A 26,441-nucleotide genomic window follows, 5' to 3' on the forward strand; every position below is an offset into this window, starting at 1 on the left:
TGGATTGAATTTGCCGATAAGCCTATCCTAAAATATATGCAGGCCAACTGAAATTAATCTAATCAAATGACACTGTTGACAGAACCTTTGTGTTCAATATAAAAATGTGCTCTTTATCCATTCTTACCTTTTCCTCCGTCATTGTGCGAGTAGAACACGTTGTTTTGTGTTGTTTTTAAACGCAAAGTTCATCCTTCATCGCCAATGTAAACGTCATCACGTTTCAGACACAGTCTCTTCTGTGACCCAATCAGCATTGAGAAGGTGTAGTGTGAGGGGGGGTGTCGTGTAGTGGTCTGAGGGTCTGCAGTTAAACCCTTCGCCCATAAACACTGAAAGGCATGATGGAAGTACGCTACTGACGTGCGCAAGCGGATTTCATGACTCTGAAATGATAAAAACATACAGATAAAATGCATGCTTTATACAGGCCTAAACATGTTGCAAATAAACCAACAAATACCAGATGAAACGAATATCATTCAATACATCTCTATCAATAACCTGGACAATTATAGGCCTAGCAAACCAGGCATACTGTTAAATACTATCACTCTGTATATTATTTGTTTCTCTACTATCCTCTTGGCTTTTATTTTGAAGTATTTGCTTTTACTTTTGGGTCCCATAACTTCCTGTCCTTCACTTCGTCCCTCAGAAGGAAAAAAAGGCAAAATAAATAGTCAAAACTAACAAAATCGGGATGTTTATTTGAATTTGGTTTTCTCATTTTTTGATTTTGACAATCGTTAATTGGTTTATCAAATGTCCGCAGGATTCACATCCAAGTTGTAGATCAGTTGTGCAGCAGCAGCAGACTGTGACAGTGTGGTGAATTATTGTACGATAAATAATGTTTCCTTTAGGTGTAAAACCAATTATACGATTCCCTCATTTCCTGAAGGATGAAATTAGTTTGATCAGCAACATCTTTCAAACCACTTGTGAAAAAACCTACCTTTTGTCAAATGTCTTTTGTAAATCAACACTGTAAATAATCACCAGACTTTGTCAGGCCTTTTTGTAAACTACACTATTATAATTTCACAGGCTTCAACTGGTAATTATATATGTTATATACACTACAGGAAACTACTGATGTACATTGTTAAATACTGTATTTATACAGGAAAATACTATTGAATCACAATAAGTTGCAGTATTATACAAGGAAATGTTGCTAAACCACTGTAATTTAGTTTCTGACACTAATCACTGTGAAGTGACAGTAAAATCCCATATTTATGCCAGAGAATGCTGCAAAATCATAATATAACATGTTATATAGAATACAGAACAGTAAACTCAGTGCAGTAGTTTGCTATACAAGGACACAACTGACAACAGTATCTATGACACAGTAATTCACTGTATAGTCAGATATAGTGTAGCGTATGGTCTTTTTAAAAGTTGTCTTGTATGTACTTTTGATTCCTACATTTTATCGTTTCAACCTTGTAAAAAACCCACTTTGATCTTGTTATGCACATTTATTATCATCATTACTTCCTTGTCACACTTATTTTTACATTAACACTTTGGGTCTGATCTGCCTAAGCGACAAGATTATAATTGCAAAGTTGAATCCTCTGCAGTGGCTGCTTTACTGAAAGACCCACAGTAATAATAATATTCATCAGCAGACACTCGGGACTCTTTTGTTTACACTGCCGCCGAACAAACGGCTGGTCGCCTGGGCGGGGAGACGGCAGGGGGGTCGGAACACGAGTGACGCATAAGGAGAGGGATATTATATTTGCTTCCTGACAAAAGAAAAAAAAAAAAAAGAAGATATTTCTGCAGCTGCTCTACTCGAAGTGTATCAACCTCAGGGGAAAACGCAGGCGAAATATCACCGTGGATTGATTGAATGGATTTGTATGGGAAGGTAAGATGATTTTTACTGAAGACAGGGAGAGAGAAAAACAGTCATATGACTGCAGCCATGACGCGTTCTATAGTGCTTCCTGCTCTGTGATGTTTAAGGTTGGATAAGAGCGCACCGCAGCTGTTAACAGCTGGGATGCGCTGCATGCCGAGTAATGTAGTCGAATTTGCGCGTTTGATGGCGTTCTCCTGCTCTGCGGAAAGACTACAACCCCCACATTCATCTTGACACCCCCACCCTCACATCGACCCCCAGATAACGTCAGAGACACACACGCGCAACGACGCACTTGCTCCGTTGCTCCTGCTTCTCTCACGCGAGCTCATCGTCGTCAGCTCCGGGGCGTGTGCCAGATCAGAGGCGGAGGAGGGGACAGCTCCCAGGTGCTGAAACTGCTCTGCGCTCCAAAAGACAGAGACAGACAGACAGACAGAGAGTGAGGGAGAGGGAGAGAGAGAGAGTGTGTGCGTGTGTGTGAGAGAGAGAGCGAGGGCGAAGATCACCGACAAATATAAAAACCGTACTCTGCGAATCAGGGGCAGATACAGATAGAGAGCCGAGGCCTTCAAAACAGGTTTGTCCACACAACGTTCTCCTCGCGTTTATGTAGTTTATGTGCAAGAATTGTCATCAATAGTTTAAAAAAGAAAACCTCCTGCCCAGATTTTTCTTCTTTTATATAATCCCGATGCAGCTCCAGATTAGCTATATTGTGTTATTTTTTTAGATTACATCTAGATTACAGAGAATTGTGTTTTAGTGTCAGGAATACACTGATATTTTGGCGATGTTCTTGCAGACGCTGCCTCTGTGGCGAGTGTGCGTTTTTTTCCCTCTCATACACGGAAGCAGACGGAAATTTAATGCAGGATGGAGGTCCGGCATTTTTTTATAACTGCAGAAGCTACAGGAAGAGCTAATATTTGCATCATAAACGCAGAAGCCTTGTCAAAAACAATCACCTTGGAGAAAATAGGACTGTGCTCCTCCTTATCCTTCGCTTTCACTCGTCGTTAGGTCGCCGAGTGTCGACAGCTTGCATTGTATTACTCAATGAATGCGCGTTGTTAAGGTGTAACATTACCTTGCCCTTTCTAGCGTAACACTCTTAATATAGATGCAGATAGATCCGGTTACTCCTTGCTAAAGCCTAAAATAAAAACGTCAGAAATGTAAGGAAGAATAAATAAATGTCAATGTAAAAGATTGACGTGTTTTTCCTCCTGCATAATATACTTCCACTCGGGAAATAAAGACATAAAATCCCATCATATTATGCTATAGGTATACCATCACTATTACTTTTGTTTCATAATCAAATTCCCTTTCAAAAGGCAATGGCTTTAAATGAGACCAAGTCAGCTGTTTAAATCCATGGTTATCTAATACTCATCAATACAACAGCTTGCTGTGTTTGTCAAGCTGAGTTTCCTGACACAGCCTTCTGTCACCTCTCATCTGTGGCCTGTACATCAAGCTGGTACTACAGTGTACACATTAAGCTTGCTCTCTCACTTGCTCATCACATAGGTTCTCTTTTCAAATAAATATGCCTGAAAGTAAACTGGGAAAAAAAATAAATAAATTCCAGCTCAAAGTGAAGCACTTCATCTATTCTATTCATCATTATCTTCTTTTTTGCAGATGGCTGCTACTCAGGATGTGAAAGGGAAGGGAGAGGGAGGGGACCAAAACTTCGACTACATGTTCAAGTTGCTGATCATCGGCAACAGCAGCGTGGGTAAAACGTCTTTCCTGTTCCGATACGCCGACGACGCCTTCACCTCAGCCTTTGTCAGCACAGTGGGCATCGACTTCAAAGTGAAGACCGTGTACAAGAATGACAAGAGGATCAAACTACAGATCTGGGTAAGAAATATTGGACGAACATAGCATTCAAAGACGCTATGTCATGTTCTGGTAACAACTCACTCTCTTACTCTCAACTCTACAACAGCCCATTTCACCCACTATAAAACGTAAATCCATTTTGAAAACTCAACTTCATATAGCATTAGCATAAAGCCAATCATTTATAGCAGAAACATAGGCAGTAGTTTCTCTGTTCTAATTATGCACACATTTCCATCTCCTTCAGTTAAATAGTGAACATTAGCATGTTGGAAACATGATTAAGTGGCTGGAAAACCTCTGTGTTCTATTGTCCTACCTATAGGCTCTAATGGGGAAGCGGCTCTTCAGTGATGCCCCCCATGTTACAATTGTGCTCTTCCACCTTTGTGCTCCTGCATGAACGACTCCCGTCTATAAAAAGGGGCTGTCAATATAAAACCAGAGCCCACCTTTGCTTGACCCCTGCCCATATCTTTCTCAGTTGATCAATAAAGTTCAAAGATTGTGAGAGGTTTCGACTTGAAAGCCGGGTTTGGATGCATTAAAATATCCTGCACACGTGAGGTGATGCGTGCATTAATGCAATTTGAGTGAGTGTTTTGCATGAGGCATGTTTGTGTGTGTGTGTGTGTGTGTGTGTGTGTATATACATATATATATATATATATATATATATATATATATACACACATATACACACACACACACAACAAACCTGGAGATTTAGTATATTTATATCGTCAACTGACCTAATTTCACTGGGAAAATAAAGCCGCTGAACTAAGACCTGAACAACTTAAGTAACCAGTTCATAACTTAAAGCAAAATATCACAATTAGGTCACCTTACTTTGGCTGGGCGGAGTATTTATTTCTTTATTCAATAGCCTAAGAATTTTCTTCTATTTTAATCTCAAGCAGGAAACACAAGTGTGATTTCTTTCTCAGCCTTAAAAATATGTTACATGTCATCAGCTTTCTTAATTATAGGAAACCTTGGCAACGGCTCCCTCGTGTTTTTCCACGTAGATGTAAGACTCCACAATGAAAGCACACAGACAGATGGAATTCTCAACATAACTGACAGGAGACAAGTATGTGTTACTTTGGCACACACTGGGAAAAAGAGAGCAGCAACACCTTCCCCAGAATGTGTGGGAAACTGAGGAATATCAGAGGCTGTTTAATTACCAATTCATCTGAGCTGTTGAGACACATTGTCTTGAAACACCTCAGAGATAGAGGGAGATGGATTTTTTCCTCCCCATTCTCTTTTTTGTGCTACTCTAAATGCCAACGCTGCCTTCCAGGTTTTGATCTTTCTCCTTACAGAGGCCATCTTTTGCCACAGTAGTCATCCCCAGACACTTGGCGTTTGCTAATCACATTAGCAGAAAGCAGAAGTGCTCCAGCAGGTTGGGGAAACAAGAGTTTTGAACAGTCAAATGGCTGACTGTGTTTTCATTATTAGCAAAGCCCATTCAAAGAGAAGGTATTTGACCTCTCATTTTTTATTGGCCTCAGGCAGAGCTCATGCTACAGGCTGTTTGAGGTGAAGCCTATTGGCTAATGTCAGTGACAGTCACACCATTCATATCAGAGATAAAAGCAACTTAAGGAACCATTGGTTTCATGTTGTGCTAAAGTAAATGAAACAATACCGTTTGTAAATATTTATTTACTGATTGAAGAGCTCCATTCAATTATTCTTCATTCACTTCCTGTCCATTTTGATTAACCTCTGGTCGTGGACTATAATCAAAGCTTTTCTACAAGCTCAGTCCTCTGGACTGATAGGATTTTTTTCCTATCTAACTCCCTTTTAACAGAGATGAAGTGGAAACCCATGACATGTAAAGGTCACTGTCAGAAGCATAGCGAAAAATCAATAAAAGGCTTACATTTCATACTAGAAAAGACTAAAATTTAACCATCATTCAAATGATCTACAACGGTACCTCACGATTTTGTACAAAGCATCAGTGAAACATACTGTAAATTCATTATCTTGTTTCTCTTAGCTGATAATGTCACTGTTAGCGTTTCCCAAATGTTTAAATCGGGACCTAATGCTGAAAAATGACAAACCACCATAAACCCTGTAATCAATCTTGTAAGCCGTAGTTACAGCTATGACACTGTTTGTTGTTATCTGTATGTTAACCAATGTTATGCTACTTTGAAATGTTAACCTAAGGTAAAATTTCAGTTATAAATGTCTACACGATGCTCACACACCGTCCGTCGTGCATATTTGCATCGCTCAGGATTCTTTAAGCTACAGGGTTTTGTACAATATTTACCATCCCATTACTGATGTGCATCACTGATGCATTCATGTTCTACTCTGCCTGTACATGAGTCATAGATACTGCACTGAGCTGAATCTGTATTCTTTCAGCTGTTCATAATGAGGAGTACTTTAGGTCACATCCACTTACTTCAGACAAATCTACAAATACTGCAGTGTAGATACCCACATTCTACTTTTGTGGCAGACATTTTGACAGGCCACGGTAAAAATAGCACAGATGTAAATATTCTAAGCTTCCACAGTTTCTGGATACACGTTCTTATCAATCAACTTAACTTATGTGCAGTACCTGTTTCCACACATGTCAAAATGTCCTCTCCCAAAAAAACAAAGGCCTTATTGGAGTGGATGCTCATTATATTTTGCACTACTCTTGCTGAATTTGAGTTTATTTTTTTTACAGCTTACTCTTAGATATGATATTGCGATTATTTTATGGCTCATTAACTGACATCTATTTCAGAATCACCTGTGTATATTATCACTACAAATAAAATGAAGCATTGTGCGGGCCCTTGCAGTCGCCATGCGTTTGAGCAGATTGGCCGATGTATGTTAAGTTACAGGGCACATGCCATTTGGTGGCAAATGGTCAAAATCCATCAAAATTTCCAGTGGTTGCCTTGGCCACACCCTTTTGAACTTCATCTTTGATGCGTCTAGTACAAATGTGCATTTTTATGTTGCTACGACTAACGTGCTCAGATCAGTTCACTCATTTGTGAAACGTGCAAATCACGATCATTGAGTTGAGTTTTTTTTTCGTCTTGGGTGGTGACATGTTCCCCCCAATTTTTGTGAAATTTGTTGCAACTTAGTTTTGGCTTTGTCCTCCTGGCTTTGGGGGCGCTACAGAGCCATTTTAACATATTCCTCTTATTTTAAGACAGGGTTAGTTTTGATTTTCGCACTCATTTTTTATCCATTTTCACCAACGTTAAGCAGATCAATAAAATGAATACCAGGAATTCTAATAGTTGCTCACAACACTGTGTGAGTGCTCGGGCCCTAATAAAGAAGTTGAACTCTACACAGTGACCAAGTGCTCTCTGGTGGGAACACAGTAGCAGCTAATACACATCACCCAGCTACTTCATGGGTGGGTCCCAACACACATGCTGTGTAGTGCTATTGTGGACTGACAAAAGGTCCTAGCTTTGGTGTGTGTGTGTGTGTGTGTGTGTGTGTGTGTGTGTGTGTAGAAGCTTGGCAGACTGCGAGCTCTGTCTCATATGGGTTCTGTCTGTGGAGTGAAGGTCAGAGCTGTCCTCTGGCTATAATAAGCACACTGTTGAAGCCATGTGCACAGTGGCACAAAGCAAAAAAAAACAAAAAAAAAAACACTGCAGCAAATACAATCCAGTGCTGCCTGTCAACCTTCTGTTTAACAAGAGCCAAGCAGGAGGAACAGTCTCTGTGGGCCACTTTCACCATCTCAAAAGAGAGAAAAATGGTGTTTCACATGAATGTGTACTCATCCTGTGGCACAGTTACGATTAGGGCTGACCGCTTATTCATTTTCACATCAAAAATGCAAGTTGTAAACATGCAAACAGCAGCAAAAAAACAAAACATACTATACTATATTAAAGCTTTTGCCTTCACCATATTCAAACTTTAATTATCACCTGTGTTACTGAGGTTTTAGTATGAAGTTTGCTTGAAGAACAATTACAAAGACCATTTATATTTCAAGCTCAAAGATGATACTATAAATACTTTAGTTTAACCCAACGGAGAGAAAGATATCAAGAATGGAAAAAAAATAATAAATATAAACTAGTTTTATTTATTATTCATCAGCCTTCTGAAAAAAACTACTTTCAATTGTGGTCTGTACAATATGAGATATGTTAACATAGTTTCCCAATACAAAAGTTAAAAATGGAACCACAGATTATATTTTAATGAATTTCATTCATCACAGTGGTCTTAAATTAGGAGTCATCCTTCTCAGTTCTGGGTTCACTTTGCCTACTTTTGCATTTTGAAGGCTTTTACATGAGCAGCATTGAGGTTAGCACATGACCACAGGTAGCATTTAGCAAATTTACAGTGAATTCATTACTAGTAAACATGTACTGTTAGTTTACAGCAAAAAAAATGTGGATTATTTTACTTGTAGACTTGGACTTTAAAAAGCTTAATAAGCTCACCTTGACTCAGGTTGTCAGCAAATGAATGGGCTGCTCAAGTCTCAGGGCTTGTTTCTGAAAATGAGAGCCATGTGTTGCATATTTAGCTTTGCTGGGTAACATTGACAGATATACAAGTGTGTTTGTTGCACTCACCTTCTTTGCTTTTAATTATTGGAACTATAATGTTGTTTTCTTGACTAAAATCCCACAGACTATCCTCTTCCAGCTGATTAGCTGCTGTAGCTAACATGCTGATTAGCTGCTGTAGCAAACATTCTGATTAGCTGCTTTAGTCAGGTGTGGTCATGTGGACCAAACCATTTTGCACCTTTTGAAAGGGGTGGAACTGTCACCAGGGGACAGTATCATTTACTGATTCATATAGTCAGTTTTATTTTACTCTTGACAATGATTTAAAAATGTTAAACTCCTCTGTATCATGTCCTCCATCATGAGTTACTGAAGCCTTCAAAAACATTTTGAACAGATAATTACACCGTGATGCCTTGAAATCAAAAACAACAACAACACATCTACATATCTAAGCATTAAATCTCAATAAGCTGCCCTAATGCATTGTTTTATTCCTTCCATGTGAAGACACTCGATAGAGAAAAGCTTAAACTGTGTGTTCTGGGATCCATTAGCATTTTCATTGACATCTTGTAGCAGTGCAGCGAGCACCTGTTTCCAGGGTGATCCGTGGACACTGTACCTCTTCCCCTGAATGCTGTGTAATCACTTGCTTGTTTTGCCTTTGTGCAATTTGTTCAGCCTTATCATGAACGGCAAGCAGGATCCCAGTGTTTCAATCATTTCACTGCTATTTTTAGCCCCTTTTCTAGGAAACGCATGTCATAAAACAAGCTCTGTAAAATGCTGCACCAGTGAGCCGAGCCATTATTGTACTGAGCAAATAATTACACATTACATAAAACCAGTAAAGCAAAGATTATTCCAACGTTATGAACACAACAAATGAGCCCACAGTTATTTTTCTAACTTTGTGTGGCCAACCATAGACGCTTCAACCGGGGATTAAATCAAGTAGCCCAAACCTGGGTTTAAATCCAAAGAACCTCTTGGCATGTATAAACAGCTGCATGTGAGTAATGTACATCTCTGCTTTTGCATCCACCGATGTCATTGTTGTTGAAATATCAGTCAGCTGCCTAACAATAATGTTAAGTCATGTTACCTGTGTGTAGGACACAGCAGGCCAGGAGCGATACAGGACCATCACCACTGCCTACTACCGTGGAGCCATGGGCTTCATCCTAATGTATGACATCACCAATGAGGAGTCCTTTGGTGCCGTGCAGGACTGGTGAGTCGCATTTTTGACAGTTCTGAATAAAGGAATCATCTGTATGGCCTTTGTATTGATCATTCGAGTAAGAGCATGAGATCATTTCAAAAGAGCCGAGTGTTTGTTTCCATTAAAATGCAGTCAGTTGACATTGCAAGTCCACACAGTTTGTCTTCCTGTCTCATCCTAACAGAAAGAGTCCATCTCCCTCTCTCTCTCTCTCTGTCTGTCCAACGTTAGATTGACAGGCTTGTTATATAGTGCGCTGTATATGTAATTCTCGAGGATCGATTGGCGACTTGTCAAGTTCATGGCTGGGATCCGTCCGTGTGTCACTCAAGCGTCTGCAGTAACTGCAAGCCAACTCCAAATGTTGGGAATAAGCCATGATGTACAACCAGGACTTTGTAGGCGGTGTTCAATTACAGAAATTAGGTTTCTGGGTTAGAAATGCTTAATCCTAGATTAGAATCACGTATGTTGTCATCTGAACAAACAGTTACAGTACAAGGCAACAGCTTTGCTGAAGCCCTTGTAGGTGAGTTTCATCCACAGGTCCTCGGGTGAAAAACTGCAATTTCCCATTTTTAATTACACCCTGCCGTTACACATTTGTCTTCCACTGCCAAGCCAAAGGAATGAATGGGGCGCAGGATATGCATTTTTTAGAGGAAAGATTTCTGAATCATCATTTTTCTCTGTGTGCTTCAAGGAAATGATTATATGACTCAGGCAGACTTAATAGAGAGAGTTATTTTTGCACTGTACTGTTATCTAACTTGCCATGGAACACACATTTAAACCTGCTATGTACTGAAATTAAGTTTCTGTCACTATAAAGACAAAACACAAAGCTATTATTCTTTTTTGACTGAATACTGTCATCTGAGCATTGTTTGTGATTTAATTCAAGTGAGACAGCAACAATCTTAAATTAGGTAACCTGTGACATCACTTAACAGACACAACGGAGAGGCTCTCTTTACCCAGAGGCTTAAATTCTCTCTTTCTTTCATTCTTTCCCTTGTTCATTGTGACAAGGTTGGAGGGAAAAAAAGAGGTTTCCATGGCAACAGCTCCTTCCCTGAATGTAGCTGAATTAAGCCTGTGACGTGTTCACTTCCTGCCTGTGACAGACACTAAATGGGGAAATATGACGCTGAGTTTAACATTTAACAAAGGAAATCAATTGATTGATTTACAAGTCATTTATTTATTGCTACCATAACTACCATAATCAACAGTCTACTTCCTTTTACCACTGGTAAATACAGATCCATAAAACCCTGCTTATGAAGCTTAGTAATATGTGACATAAATGGAAATCTGCTCATGATCAAATATTGTAACAAGCCAGAAGTGGACAGAGAGAGCAGTGCCAACATCATGCTGTTTCAACGCTCTCTCTCTCTGTTTCTTCCTCTCTTTCTTGCTGCCTTGTTTCCACCTGTTCTCAGCACATGGGCACTGAGCACTGACCCACTTTCAGCCAAACTGCAAGAAACTGCTCAATCATTTTGTTCCCTAAATATTGAGCGCAGGCTGTGGAGGTTACACCACTGACCTACGGCATGCTGTTATAATTATCCTGTTATCTTACAGAAACATTTGTATCGCACATCAGCATATTTAAGCAAAAGGTTTTCTCTAGGATGTCAAAAACAAACAAACACCTGCACTCACCTTCTGTATTGTTGGATGTTATAATAGCCAAAGCATCAACCTCATCCATCCAGCTTCTATCACTTCATCCTCCACAGGAGGGTCACGGGGGTGCGAAAGGCGGGGTACACCGTGGCAGGGAAAACATGGAGAGACTAAACCACCATTCTCTTTCACACTCACACCTACAGTCAATTTAGAGTGTCCAATTTGCCTTAATCCCCTAATCTGCATGCTTTTGGACTGTGGGAGGAAACCGGAGAACCCGGATAAATACCGACGCACACACATGGGGAGGCATCAACCTCATATAATTTTAAAATGATATCGTGTTTGGCAGTGAGGTAGTGGCATTTTGTTGCAGTCTAATGGGACTATTTTGTCATTCATCGGAGGACCACCTTCACTCTCAGGGCCCTTATACTATTTTTAGCATATCAAAGAACCATCTATAATGGTTGGGGGTCCCCAACCTTTTTTTTTAACCACAATGACAAGGAAGCAGATGCCATGTTTCCGGAAGAGGGAACATGAGAGAGAGATGACATGAATCTATTACTCATATTATGTTATATAAAGCACTGTAACAACATATCACAATGCAGTGTGGCTGCTTTCTATTGGTTTTGCAGCCCAGACCAAGGTCTGGCACCAGTCCCCAGCTTGAGGTTTGGGTCAAAAGGTCGTCATATACGTGAAAGCCACTGTCCTTGTTTGTAACAAACAACAAATGGCTCCGAAATAATAAATGATAACTAACGTCAGAGCAGTAGCAAAGTTGACCCACTTTTCCACCGCTGACATTGGTGACTCAGATATTACACAATAATGTTTCTCTGTGCTCATGACCGCTCCACTTGGCGAGCAAACTTTTACATCATGTCCTTCCCTCTGCCATCTTTCATGTCGGTCTCCAGCGGCTCGTGTCCAACAAAGAAGTGGCACAAAAACAAAGTCTGTCTGTGTCTCATAATCAGTGTCCATGTCCGTGTGGTTGTGATGTATTCACTTGTTTGTGATCGCATGCAGGTCAACCCAGATAAAGACCTACTCGTGGGACAACGCACAGGTGGTGCTGGCTGGAAATAAGTGTGACATGGAAGAGGAGAGAGTGGTCTCAGTGGATAGTGGCAGACTGCTGGCAGAGCAACTGGGTAAGAGCAACATCTCTCCTCTTGTCTTTTCTGATCATATTACTCTTTTTAACACATTCAGTTGCATCATTGCTATTTCTTTTAAACCATTATTCCCAAGATGTAATGTTGCTATGTTCTTACGTGACTCGCACTCCCTCTTCCAAAGGTTTTGAGTTCTTCGAGACGAGCGCCAAGGACAACGTCAACGTGAAGCAGACCTTTGAACGTCTCGTCGACCTAATTTGTGACAAGATGTCCGAGAGCTTGGACACTGATCCGGCTGTCACCACGGGAGCCCCCACTGCCAAACTCACAGACACTGCTCCGCCCCTTCAGCAGCCTGGATGCAACTGTTAGTAACTAATGTCAGGAAGCCAAGTGAGGGTAGCACAGGCCCCTAGTAAGTGTGCTGAGTTTTGTTCTCCCTCAGCATTATTAACCCTGCTAGTGCTGCTTTCTCCGGACGACACTTCAGAACCTCTTTAGCTGTAGAATTACAAAAAAAACAATGCTGTTGTATTATCACTCAACTTTATCACCTTATATCAAGAGCAAATAACCAGACAGACATGGCAAATGTGTAATATTACAGGATATTTACAATTTAGAATCACCAATGTCCTTTTTTTGGCTTAGTTAGTATGGTTTAAAACCATGTATGTTTGATAAGGCTGTATGTAGTTCACAGTCATTCTGTACAGTAACCACCTTTAAGACCTAAACATAGCTATAACATGAGGGATAGAATCAATGAGTGCTTTAATAATTCTTTTATGTCTATTTTTTGTACTCCCTCCCCCCTTTATAGGTTTTAGTTTCTCCTAAAGCTGCCAAATCAGTGATTTAGTGCACTATAGGATGTAGCCGATTTGTTTTGTGTAATGGGTGTGTGTGTGGTCTTGTGAGTGTGCATGAGTGTGAGTATCGTGTTTGAGTCACAGAATAGTGAAACTTTGCCATCTTAAAAAAAAGAAAACAAACATCTACCATGGATGAAAAGTGGCCTTTTAGCATCTCCAACTCGGCCTCCGTAAATCCCTCCGTTGTTAACTTTTTAGGAATAATTCCAGTATGTTTAATGTTGATGTAAGTACTAGTCCATGTTTTGCTGTCTGTAGACGTGTGAAATCTCTGGTAAGTAAGACGACTCTTTCTATGTGCTTAGCCTTTCACATGACCTCGTTTAGTTTAATGCGATGAGCATGCTGCCCACAACAACAACAACAAAAGTCAGTCATATTATTGCTGTTTTAGCTAAAGATCGGCCTAACCCAAACCTAACATCCCCATCTCCAAATGACAGCAAGGATCCAACATTTCACTGAATAAATAAGACATAGTACAGCATTTGACATATAAATCATAAATCAGCTTTGGCATGGAATAAACAGCCATATATTTAAAAAAAACAAACAAAAACATTTTCTGAGTCCTCGGCATGCTTAAATTTCACCTTTTTGTTATAAAACTAAGTCCTAGCCGAAAGAAAGTTCTGAAGCTGCTTAGGAAACATCATAATTACGACATATAGTAGTTTAAGGCAGGTATATAAAGAACTCTTGATGTCTCAATAACATAAGTTCATATAGTAAAATAAAATAAAAAAAATCTTATTCGGAAAAATCCAGAAAGCCTTTCAGTTCTGCAGTGAATAATAATAATAATAATAATAAAAAAGATTAGTGCCAAAACACTACGGTTCCTTTAGCGTCGTCATCAATTGTTGCATAATTGATGATCAGCTCCAAAAAACAAAAAAAAAATGCATGAAGCCAGTCCTGACTTATGTACTGTATGTAGATTTATATAATAAGATAGTGTAAATATATATCACTCTATGTTACAGATTTTAGGAGCATTTTTCACAGCACTCGCTGTGAAATGCAATGGGCCAATAAGTGCAATATTTTATGAATTAAAACCCTGTACATAAATTCCTCCTGTCCTTGGGTACAGCGACTCTGTCTGCAGTGTGTGAGTGACAGTTTGGTCAGAATGGCTCTGAAAGTGATGTCAAATCTCTGAAGAGGGTGCGTGTGTGTGTGTATACTTGGATTTATATCTTTGCAAGGACCTTTTTGATCATGGGATTAGGGTTAAACACTTAGCTGTGATGGTTAAGGTTAAGGTAAGGGGCTATTGTCCTCACTAAGATATAAAAACAAGTTTGTGTGCATGTGTGTGCGTGTGTGCCTGCCACATGGAAAGAGAGACAAATTACGTAATATAATTGTATTGTTTGTGTATACCTTTTGTACAAATGCATTCACATAGGGAAATGCTGTTCCTGCTAAGTGTTGCGTGTATCGGTTGAACTCGTATTATCATGTCAAAATGCAGTGTTGTTGTGAAAGGTAGTCAAAAGAAGATAAACTCATGTAATACTCATACTCATGTAATCCAAGAAAAAGAAAAAGAAGGGGGAAACACATACATACATACAGACCACTAGATCAGAGATCCTGTGCACGAAGCACACCTGTGTATGTGTGTGATATTATCATTTTGTGCTAACAGCCATGAAATAAATCATTGTAATGATCTGAAGTCAAGATGCGTTTAATAAAAGAATAATTAACTGGTCAGAATCTTATATTAGAGAGCGACTACTTTAATTTAACTGAAAATAAATCAGATGTTATCAGTGGGTTGCCGCCTTGCTATTATACACACAGGTAACATGAAGAGGTGGCTGCTGCCCACTAGATGGCGCTCGGTGTCTGGGCGGCCTTGTTCTGTTCTGCAGCAGCAGCACAGAGGTCCCGTTTCATTTCTACGGGTGCTGTGCGCCACCTAGTGTCACATCAATGTGTCTGCACCAAGAAATCTGTTCAGTGAATATTACATTATTATTACATTATGTTTAATCTACAGCACTTGGTGAAACTGCACTGTAAAACAAGATTAATTCAACTAAACTCAAATACAGTCACAGCCAAGGGTGTAAATCCTGGAAGGGACATGTCCCCTCTGTCCCCCACGTCATTAAAGTAAATAGTTAAATAGTATAATATAATTTGATGAAGGCACGTTATCAGCTGTTTGTTTTTTGTTTTTTGTTACAGAACGCCTCAGTGGTTTGGTCCACTCTCACATTTGAGATATTTCCTGTGACACATCACTCTCTAGTAAATATATATATTGAGGCTATTTCAACATAGAGTGTGATGTTATGTAGTTAAGTAAGTAGTTATTTCTTTGGATTTAGATGTTCAATTCAACACCCCACAGGAATTCTCTGAGTAATTTTATGGTTTGTCTCCCCAACAATGAAATGGGATTTTCTCCCCTGGTCAAAGCTGTACTTATTGGTTACCTTGTATGATGCAATTTCTTAACAAATACTAGTTTAAATTATTCAACAGTAGCAGGAGGAAAATAGTATAGTACAGTGTATCTGTTCCACGTGTGATGAGCGTCTCAGCCTCCGCGACAATGACAACAAGAAGCCAGTGAATAGGCAGAATCAACCCATGCTTTAATTGAATCCATTGCATATAAAAACTTTTTTTTTTCATTCTTTTTGTCTTTTTTTTTAAATAAAGTTGTATGATCTACAGTGCTATCCAATAGACTGCAATTAACAAGGAATCCATTAAAATAACATTTCAGTTGTCCTATGAAACTTCCAGACAAGTTGGCATTCTAAAGACATAACCCAAAAATAATTGTCCTGAAGACCTTTTTTAAGTTACAGTTTGTGTTTTCCTTTCCATTGGTCCAGGGCTGTATAGAATCTACAGTATATGTGTCAAAATAAGAGTCCCTCGTCTCGGGGACAATGATGTGACTCACCCCAAAACCTGAATCCCCGACCCTCCCAACCCCCCCTTCACTACCAAAATATACTCAAACCTTCTCCTGTCCAGGCAGAAAGATGTCAGTGGTTTTGGATATTGCAAGTAATGTAAGTGGAAGTGTGGGCCAAGCATAGATAAGCAACACACTGTCAGTGTTTCAGCCATAATTAATGCAGCAGTGGCTGATGCAGTCGTGTCTCAGAGTCTCTGTGCTTCGAAGGCCGTGGTCGAGCACCAACTGCACACTCTTGTTGCACCCGACTCCAGTGTTTGTCGCTGTGAAAACAACCACGTAGATGTAACCAAAAGTTACTTGTCGCTCAACATGCCGAGTCGCGTCTTTGAGTGTACAGTGGCCGGGTGTAAAGAAAGTGTGTGTTTGTTCAGACCAGGTTTACAGCAAACGTGACTCCTCTGACATCCAACTATAGGGCCGCACATCACTCAAGTAGTAAAATCGATGTACTTGCAGATGACATGAATCTCTACACACCTCCACACACCGACGACAATAGTTAGAACCCAGTGCCACATTTTTGATGCAAATTGTATTTGGCTGTCATATTTAAAAAAAAAAAAAAGGCAACATTTTCACAACAGGAGATCAGGCCAGCCCAAGACAACAGTTTCACTAATGCAGCAAAAGAGAACTAGGAAATAAAAGAAATAAAAAAGCTTTAAGTAAATGTTGAATTTAAGGCACAGCCCATGGGCCAAGGAACAGTTTCTTTAAAAAAAAACAAACAACCAATTTGGCTTTCCCCCCTCTCGTCACTGAGCTAGTTCTCACATAAGCAAACATGTTGATGGATCATTTTTACACTGAAGCTCATGTGTAATAAACATTCTCTCAACAAGAGGTACGTAATACAGCCACACCATCACCAAAAGGGATGATAAGAATCAACCATTTACATCAGACGGCATTATGATAGTAATAACATTAATAATTATATATATATATATATATATATTATATATATATACAGCACAATAAATATGTTTGTAAACAGCAATAAAACGAGAAAATCTTATTACAGGTAAGGGCATTGGGTGAGGATGGAGAAAGAAAAAGAAAACTTGGCACAAAATGAAAGACGAAATGAAACGTTTTTTTAAATGACACAGTTGAAACAAAAAAAAAGCTGTGTGCAGATTTTCAAGTGTTTTTTTTCTTCCTTTTGTCGATTTTCTATATTATATGTACACAGAGAGAGTGAGAAAAAACGAAAGTATATTTGGGTATTGTAACTGGCAAGCCTGTACTGTCGTCTATGCTACAGTGAAATATTTACTGTACCACCTTTATATTGCAAAAAAAACACAAAAAACAATAAATAATAATAACATAATAATAATAATAATAATGATAAGTGACAAATGAGAGAAACCTGAAAAATGTTAAGAGACTCTTGGCCGAGGTGTAAGACAGCATTGTTCAAGCCTAGGTATGCACAAGTGAGTGAGTGTTTTTGGCCGGTTTAAGCATAAAGTGGCGATATATGAATATATCAGTGCATTAGAATGTCTATGCAGAGGGGACAACTTTATTTTTATTTAGTTTTTGCTTATTCTAACCATAACCAGAAAAGTTAAACCAGAAAAAAAGTCCTGGGAGTAAATGTTTTTGCCCATTTTTCCCAGAATAACTTTCAATATCTGGCAGTTATTTACAATTTACTGCATGTTAAAATAGCGTATTAACAATTTCAAATGAAGAAAAACCCTGCAGTTGTGCACGAACACCAGACACTGCGTGTTACCTTTGAAATTTGGACAGTATAAAACATATTTAAAGTAATAGTTGTTGAGTTTTTGTCTCGGTGACCACAAACAGGCCAGAAAAAATGGAAACTATGCACAGGTTTTTTCCAACTCTCTCCTGGTTTAGGATTTTTCGGAGGGCTGTGATACCAGAAGTGATGCACTGAGAGCCGGCGCCGGCAACTATTCCCCAAGCTAGAAGTCCCGAAGTTTTCACTACAACACAGGACTTTGAGAGAAATCTCAGAAAAGTGGAAGAAGAGACGGCTTCTAAATATATCATGTACAAGAAACAACTACATTTCGGGGGGAAAGAGCAGGGGTTTAGAAGAAGTGAGGTTAAGGGTTAGGGCCAAGATGACCTGGTAAGGCCATATAGTCATAGTCAAAAAAAGTCATTTGGTTGCTGCGGCCCTCAGTACGTCACTTCCGGCACCACAGCCTTTCGAGAAATCCTCAACCCTCTCTCTTCTCTGGTGACGAAGACACTGGCGTCCTGCGACAGCGCGAGTGAAATTACCGTAATAATTACCCATCGGCCGCGATACGCTCTGTGTTAAAGGGTTAAGGTGGCGATGGAGGAAGTAAATACCATTTGGATGAAAACTGAACTCAAAGTGGTTGAAGATGAGGTGGTGCGCAGCTGTTGGTGATGTGTGTGTGTGTGTACGTCAACCTAATGTGCAAAAGAAAGGGGGGGGGGCAACAATAAAGGCTTACATAACATTGGTATAAAATCACCCAGTATTTTTTCCAAACACCATGACTATTTCTGTATACACTGAGCACTAATTAAGTGTAAAAAAATAAAGCAAAAAGGTGCTCTTTGTGTCGACTACAAAGCGTTGCATTGTCTGACAATGTGTTCAAAAGAACTGCAGGCAACATTAATTAAAAAAAAAATAATAATAATTTAAAAGAATTGAAAGGCGCCATCTACATCATACACAAATTCAGTGAGAGTAAAGCATGAGATGCAGGACGGTAGAATTCTATTCCCTCTCGGAGAAAACTTGCAGTAAATGTAATAGGTATTTTAAATAAAATAAAAGTCTAAATTTCAACTCATAGGACAAACCAAATATGAGTATAGTGGCATGGAGATAGCAGTATAAATGCTATTGGAGCAAGTGCAAACACCTCAGAACACTCTTAATGTAACCCAGCAGTAAAGATACCCCCCCTTCAAAACACTGAATATACAGTATAGTTACTCATTTCTCCCCGTTGGTTTCCAAAGAGATTCATTTTCCTTCGCTAACAAAAGAAAACCCTGGAATTGCCACAGTAAATTCTAGAAAATATTTGTAATATTACATACAGTACAATAAAAAAGAAAATGATAAGAGGTCTAGGAAACAGCATCGATGGCTGTTTGGATTTGAGCTTTGTGTCAGTCGTTTCTGTTTTGTTTTTTTTCAAGGAAGACTACCACATCGATGGCGATGTGTCTCGAAAAAGCTCCCCCAGTGTGCTGCAGCTTTTTATCTCTGTGACGTCCCAAAGGGCTTTCAGCAGAACGACAGTATAACGCTTGTAGTGAGGAGGAGAACGACGTAACCGAGGGGGAGATTTCTCCTTGAAAACACCCGTAAGTGTCTCAGTAGGACATGGGCACTTGATAAAAAACACTGCTAAAACTTTCAGGCAAGGCCGAGACAAAGTGCAGGAAAGAAAATAAATGCGGTATTATCAATCATGTGATCGTCGCTGAGCACTGTCATCCGTGTTCTAAACTGAAGATAGTAAAGGGGTGTAGAATTGAAATAAGGACACACCACTTCAGTACAAATGGGAATGGAAAGGAGCTTCCTGAGTGCAAAAAAACTTGAAGTACCAGTGGGCGTGTCTGAACAAAGCTGACAGGAGGAGTGGCCAAGGTGGAGAGCAGCAAACGCTTTGGAACCATAAACATAGATGTATAAAAAAAACACAGAGAGACTCCACAAAACCCCAAAAATATTCTATAAATAATCATCTGTCATTACTAAGAAGAACAGTTAATCAGGTGCTGTCCAAAAACTGCTATGTGTCGGGAGAGTCCTCTTTCTCCTTATCGTCCTCCGCGACGTCTTCCTCCAACACACATGGCGGCGAACAGGGCGTTCCCTCCTCTTCTGGCGCCTCCTCGTCGTCGTCTTCATCGTCCCCCACCTGTTCGTCCAAAGGAATCTCTGTTGATTCAGAGTCCTGGGTACAGAGTGTTTTAGAGTCAGTACAGCTGTTGTCATCCTCTTCCTCCTCCTCCTCCTCCTCCTCCTCCTCCTCTTCCGGCTGGCTGCCACTGTCTTTCTCAGTGTCCGACTCCCCGTCCTCCTCCAGAGTGAGCTCAAATTGGAACTTGTCCCCACCTGGGGGTCGCGTCCCATCCTCAGGCTCATCTAGAGCAGGAGAGGGACTTTGGGGGATGGTGCTTTGGTACCACTCCCTGTTGTCTTCCAAAGTGTCCAGGATGTCCTGGGCATCGGGATGGACCAGGTCAGCCCACGTCTCCCACAAAGGGTGCACGATATAGTCTATGAAACCAACCTACGAGACGCAAGGGTGAATAAAAGAAAAACTATTCAACCGACCAAAAAATCAGCAATACCTTATTTATATAACATTTGTCAACGGAAATGAAAACAGTCTAACAGTAGCAGAAACTAAACTAGGGATGGTTAAAGGAAATATGTGCATTTCCAGTGAAGTACCTACAAAAAACTGAAGAATAAATAAAAGAATACAAGAATATTATGGCAATAATTAAAGGATATCCCAATGAATTACAGCACATGGCTAAAACAGATGAAAGTGAATATACAAAGAAAATATGTTTGAATCAAGAGTCCCGTTAAAAAAAAGTACATGCTAGAATGACACAATAAATTAAACAAACAAACAACAGACACAAACAAACCCCGTCTTTTCACAAAAGTGTCCGAATAATGAAATAAATAATAAATACAAGATAAATAACACGGGCAGGAAGAAATGAAAGGTTTCAAATATTAAAACTTAAATATAAGGTTGAAGTTAACAGAAAGAAACAATAAAAATCTCACTTAAAAGTCAGGTTAAAAAGATAAGTAAGCCCTGTATGTTACATGTTTGTGTGTCTGTCTGTGCGTTACCTGGCTCTTTTCTACCGAGGCGTTGTGTTTGTCACACATGGGGCTGATCTCCATGCCTCGCTCCCTCTCTCTGTCGCCCTGACTGAAGAACTCCTCCATGATGCGGTCTGTCCACTGCCGGTACAGCTGGAGAGGCTTGGTGGGGTTGCTCAGGTCCGCACAGTGCACCATGTTCTGGAGAACCTGGAAATAATAGACCGCCATGTTACCCAGGTGGTTCCACCGGGACAGCTGTGAAATTTCAGGCTGAAATAAGGTGAAAATCGGAATATATTTTTTACAGAATTTCAAAGTAAATAAATAAATAAATCAATAAATAATAAATAGGTTAGACCTTTATCAGTCCTGCAAGGCAAAGTGCTTGCATTTAAGCCATCCTCTACTAGAAAACCTCCAAGAATTAGGAGCAGCGGGGGGCCAGGTTGGGTACCTTGCTAAGGCGCTACCCCCGGCCCTTTTTTTTGACCTGGTAGGGTCTCAATCTGGCAACCCCTCTGGTTACAAGCCAAGTGCCCTTTCCACTTGGCCATGGTTTGACCTCAAGTGTTTGTTTTGATATGGAGTTTGTTGAAGTATAGTTTGTGATAAAAAAAACCCCAAAACAAACAAACCCCAACATATTCATGATCCAAATCTAAATCATCTATAAATGACCAAAACCTGAGAAATAAAACTGTAATGAGAACACTAAACAACCTAATACATCATTTAATTGAATAGAATACATTTAGTAATGGGATAAATAAAATAAAATATATTTACTATTACTAGAAATATTGCTAACAAACCTGTTTGGGAACATGATCCGACTATATCTGTGTCACCTGGCTGAGGTCATAGGCCATGTTTTCATGACGACATAATATTAAATGGTGGGGCCGCATGAACTCGATGAGGGGGGCTACATAATATGGTCCAGGGGCCGCTAGTTTGGCCCCTCTGTTTTAGAGTGACTGGGCACACTGGTTTTGTGTATTTATTCTTTGGATGTGCACTGTGATATCTCACCTGTATCCTGTCAGAGTAGTTATCGAGCAACAAGACACCAGAGCTGGTCACCTTCTTGGTTTCCACCATAGTTTTCAGATCAGCCAGTAGATTCATGTGCTTCGACATGTCCGTCGCCAACACCTGGGCACGCCACAAAACAAGTCATTGGTATTGAACCACATGAATTATAAAAGCAAATCGACACACGTGCGAATCCTTTCACTTACGATGTCGATGACCATTTTTCGCAGTGATTGTCTTTGTTTTTTGGTCAGGTTTTGGAAGATGTCACAGTTCTCCTCTTGCAGGAGCTTGAAACCGACTGCTAAATGGTGGTTCTCCAGCACAGATGAGTCATTGTACATCAATGCTAGCTCTGAATCTGCAGGGGAAGGAAAGATTAGGTTTTTAGTAACAAAGAAAAAAAGCACCACCCATGTTTGCCGGTGAGAGGTTTCCCCCACTGTGGGTCATCTGAAGGTCCTCTCTGGCTGTATTTAGATTTTCCATTAAGATGCATTAGTCGTGGCCACTTTGGAACAGAGCAGAGGGAAGGAGAAAGGGGACCCTGCTCTGTTGCTCTGTGCCTGACAGAGTATCAGACCGGTGGCTCCTAACGAGGATGACTCACACTACCCCCGACTACAGGGATTCCCGATTTGGGTTTACGGGAACCACAACACATTCTGTGCACTTACTGTGGTACAGTAAGTGTGTGGGACCATGTTGTTCTGGTAAGGTATTACTAATACTTTCACATAACAGTCACATTCTGTTGTCGTCTCCAGAATGACTGATTAAAGATGTGTGCCAGTGGTCACACAAAGGAGGTTTATTTCCTCTTAATGACCAAATAAAGGTGAAATTTGTGTCACACCTCCAGCCGCGAGTTAGTCAGTGAGTCACTAGCGGCAGATGGATTCACTCATTAAGTCTGGTTAAGGCTCAGTTTAATGCACTTCCACCACTATCAGTGGTCATATCGAGTAAAGCAGGTAGTTTATCTTTCCCTTTTCAAGGTCTTAAAATATGACTTTGTGAATTCTGCTACCTGCAAAGCAAACCAGGGAAAGGCTGCTCATCTTTGTCTTTTCTTTCTTTCTTTTGCTCAACGCTTGAGGGTTGCATGTTCTCTACAAATGAAAAGTGATGCATACATGTTGGTTCTGATCCTTTCAATAGAATATTAAATCACTGAAGGTGAAGTGTGGAGTGAAGAACTGTTATATAACTCCTTTAGTATCAGGGACACTGGACAAGGAAAGTATTTGATGCCACAGATTCTTGTTCCAGGGTTTACTGACCAACATCACATTTCATTTCATTTGTCCAAATGTCTTTGATTCTCTAAGGTTGTCATTTCCGTAGTCCTTGTGTTTTTCTCAATAGCTTTCCTTGACCATGTGATGCATGGAGGTCAAGGGGAAATGATGAGGAAAGAATAAACATGACAGCAGTGAGCTTATTGTAATAGGATGGCGACAGCAGTGGCAACCATGGATACCTTAAAACCAGTCACTCTTTTCCACTACATGGTCCTGCCGCGCCACGGCTCGACTCTACACAGTTTGGTTGGGCGGGGTCATCACAGCACGGCGTTTGAGATGCGCTTCATCGCGGGCTTTCAGCAGTCGCTAAATACACCAGACTCCTCTGTTAAATATTGAGATTTCCCTGGTAATTGTTGGAGATTAACCCACGTTTCTAGGATTGTTAAGTCTTTTTAACTGATCCACTTTTTTACTAAAACCGCATTCATATCAAATAAGATGTCAAACTAAATATTGCCTTTGCAGAGCGACCCTCTATATCATTAGGAGGATGTTTTTCCTGGTCTTTTGTTTTGTTTCCAGGTTGTTTTGGGAAAAGGCCCTATATTAAGGACAATATCGATCTCCTCTTTGAACACTTCTCTCTTGAATTCACACGTCAAAGCCGCCACACGTGACTGAAAAGCACATGCTTGAGCACATACCTGTCAATACATGTGCATGTGCTGCTCAGAACAGAATGTTCTGTTCTGTTCTGAGCATCTTCTGCCAGCCATGAACAGTAAAGAAACATGAATTATTATGATATATACACATTATAATTGTAATATATTATAATTGTCTGCAGAATGCTACTGTGCGCATATATGTGCGCGTGTCTGCGCACACGCGAGTGAGACGGAGGTAACGGTGTGTATGTTCCCGTCTGGGTATCAGACTGTGGCTGTTTGTGAACATGCACCAATCTCACTGCTGAGCCGCTGACGTAGCTGCTAAGACGGCGCCAGATTTAGACTCACTGGTGTTAATGAGGAACTGGTTGGAGACTCCAGGATGGTCCACGTCGTGAATCGCACTGGCAAAGATGGCAGCTAAGATCTCCAGGTCCGTGAACACAGCCTAAAAGGAAAGGAACCAAGAGCACAGAGCGAAGGGAAGGAGTTCACTGATGAGAGAATAAAATCACTGGACAAAAATATCCTTGCAAGTGAGTGCCATTGATTGGACTTTGAACAAGAGTTTGATTGGTGGCGATTGTGGAGGCATGGGCAATGTGTGTGTGTGTGTGTGTGTGCGTGTGTGTGCGTGCTCGCACATGCACCTCACCTCAAGGGCAGGGGTGGACAGCAGCACATGTGTTGACTGGGTAACATCAGCAGCATGAATGTTGTTGTGATAGGCCACATCGCCATGATAGTGGTCTTCTAAGGTCATCAGGTACGTTATAAAGGTGTCAAGTGGAATTTTAAAAGTTTTTAACAAGTCCCTCTCCTAAAAAAACAAAACAAAACAGAGAAGACAAGAGACAGTCGACAGGGTCAAAACAAAATTTGACATCCGAGAGGTGTTTATCATCTAAGAGCGACAGAAGACGTGACGACCATCACCTGGAATATTGTGTACATCATGACTGTTAGTGGCCGATTCCCAGAGAACTCTGAGATTTTAAAAACATTAAGGCCCCATTTATTCACATGTTCCAGCTCCTGCAAAAGGAATTGAAGACACAATTAGAATCATTCATTATTAGTGTTATTATTTTCTCAGTTAAAGACACACACAAACACACCTTAGCAAGCTCATCCTCCGTCTCCGTCTTCACCCCAAAGCGTGGGATATTGGAGTTTGTGAGGCTGGAGGAGTGTTGCAGCTTTTTCACCCCGCTGATCTGAGACATGGGCTTGTTCTTCTTCTCCTTCTCCTTCTGCATCTGAGGGGACGGCATCTCCACTTCATGTTGCTTGTCTGGAGAGATGCAAAGAGTGGTGAATATGAGGACAATGTTTTGGTGTCCTTCAGGTTCTTCTGTGTGGGAGTGGTTCAACTAAAACATTTTAAAAATATCCCTGTGTGCCGTCACTCACCCAGGAACGTGCTGGAGATGAACTCGGACACCTGGTTCCCAGAGCGGCTCATCTCTGATAGGTGAGTCAGCTCCCTGTTCAACATCCTCTTGAACTGCAAACGTAACACACAAACACACGATTGGTGGACTGTGTGTAACACTGAGCAAAACTATCTTGATTATGTATGAAACACCACATACACATCTATGGAAGAGAAGTGCAAGTTCATTTCAATGAGCAAATAAACTTTGTTTTCATTTGAATTGTTGTCTTTAAGGTAGATTTTTTTGGACAGGAGGGATTGCCACGCTTTCCAATAGATGACTGACAGGAACCTTCTCCAAACACCAAAACACTGTCTGCACCTGGTTGTATAAACCCCTTCACCTGTGAGAGGGAGGCTGCCGGACCAAGATGGCTGCTCATTTGAAAACCTTCCCTTTTGTGACAAAAATGTTCCACTGAGCCGTGTTTCTAAATAGATTTTTGATAAGACATAAGAATGCAGTGGCTGCCTTTGTTTTTTTTTTAAATTTCTTTTAGATTGAAAGCCTGCAGATTCTCAAGGTGGTGAGTCTCCTCCGATTTGCACGACGCAGCTTGGGCTTCACCTTCATGCAAATGAGCAGTGATGAATTCAAGTCACACATCTCAAAACCTAACAATTCTTTACCAGAAAACAACAAGTAAACTTTGGACTTTCTTTTATGTAGACGTATGAATTAAAGATGCCTGCTATCAATCCAGCTGGGTGCAACCGATTCATCTTGTACACTAGGTGAGGATGAATATTATGCAACATGCTAATGATGACCACCAAAGTCCAGTCATATCGCAGAAGCTGTGCCCAGGATAGTCCCTATTGCTTGTGCAACACATCACAAAGCCGGACAGAGCACTACTTCCAGAAAAGTGTACAATCAGTAGCCTATTTTCCCAGTGTCTTTCTTTCCATTTCTCTTTTTCCGTGTCCTGCCTGCCTGCTCCCCCTCACCCCATTCTCCGCTCTCTGTCCTGTACCTAATTGGAGTGGCAGACCAAAATTGAACTCTGGCTTTTGATTCGAAAACCCAGCTGATTGATGTGGAGGAGAATGCTTGAAATCAGGGAGTCGCTCGAGTGTTTTCTGTTTCATAA

General features: G+C 40.5%; 2 protein-coding genes across 7 annotated transcripts in view; one reads left to right on the forward strand and one right to left on the reverse strand.

Annotated features, from left to right (window-relative positions):
• Positions 1–1,799: 1,799 nt before the first annotated feature.
• On the forward strand, positions 1,800–14,893 carry rab3c (RAB3C, member RAS oncogene family). Of its 2 annotated transcripts, none has more exons than XM_044025708.1 (5): positions 1,800–1,888; positions 3,533–3,757; positions 9,402–9,520; positions 12,194–12,318; positions 12,467–14,893. In XM_044025708.1, exons 1-5 carry the CDS (start codon positions 1,871–1,873, stop codon positions 12,655–12,657), a joined length of 678 nt encoding a protein of 225 aa, XP_043881643.1. In that variant the 5' UTR covers positions 1,800–1,870; the 3' UTR covers positions 12,658–14,893. The 2 variants fall into 2 exon arrangements, with proteins under 2 accessions (XP_043881643.1, XP_043881644.1); XM_044025709.1 differs by lacking the exon at positions 1,800–1,888 and adding an exon at positions 2,189–2,462.
• An 864-nt stretch (positions 14,894–15,757) lies between these two features.
• Positions 15,758–26,441, reverse strand: part of pde4d (phosphodiesterase 4D, cAMP-specific) — a 135,701-nt gene continuing 125,017 nt past the window's right edge. For all 5 annotated transcript variants that reach the window (XM_044025701.1, XM_044025702.1, XM_044025704.1 and 2 more), the window contains exons 7-15: positions 25,323–25,416; positions 25,028–25,203; positions 24,846–24,944; positions 24,565–24,729; positions 24,258–24,357; positions 22,195–22,349; positions 21,986–22,108; positions 20,978–21,160; positions 15,758–20,393 (exon numbers count right to left, since the gene is read on the reverse strand). In XM_044025701.1, coding sequence (XP_043881636.1) covers positions 19,890–20,393; positions 20,978–21,160; positions 21,986–22,108; positions 22,195–22,349; positions 24,258–24,357; positions 24,565–24,729; positions 24,846–24,944; positions 25,028–25,203; positions 25,323–25,416 — 1,599 coding nt within the window. In that variant the 3' untranslated portion in view covers positions 15,758–19,889. The remainder of the gene's footprint in view (positions 20,394–20,977; positions 21,161–21,985; positions 22,109–22,194; positions 22,350–24,257; positions 24,358–24,564; positions 24,730–24,845; positions 24,945–25,027; positions 25,204–25,322; positions 25,417–26,441) is intronic.

This window comes from Solea senegalensis, linkage group LG5, assembly GCF_019176455.1.
Source record: "Solea senegalensis isolate Sse05_10M linkage group LG5, IFAPA_SoseM_1, whole genome shotgun sequence".
In the NCBI taxonomy this organism is placed as follows: domain Eukaryota; kingdom Metazoa; phylum Chordata; class Actinopteri; order Pleuronectiformes; family Soleidae; genus Solea; species Solea senegalensis.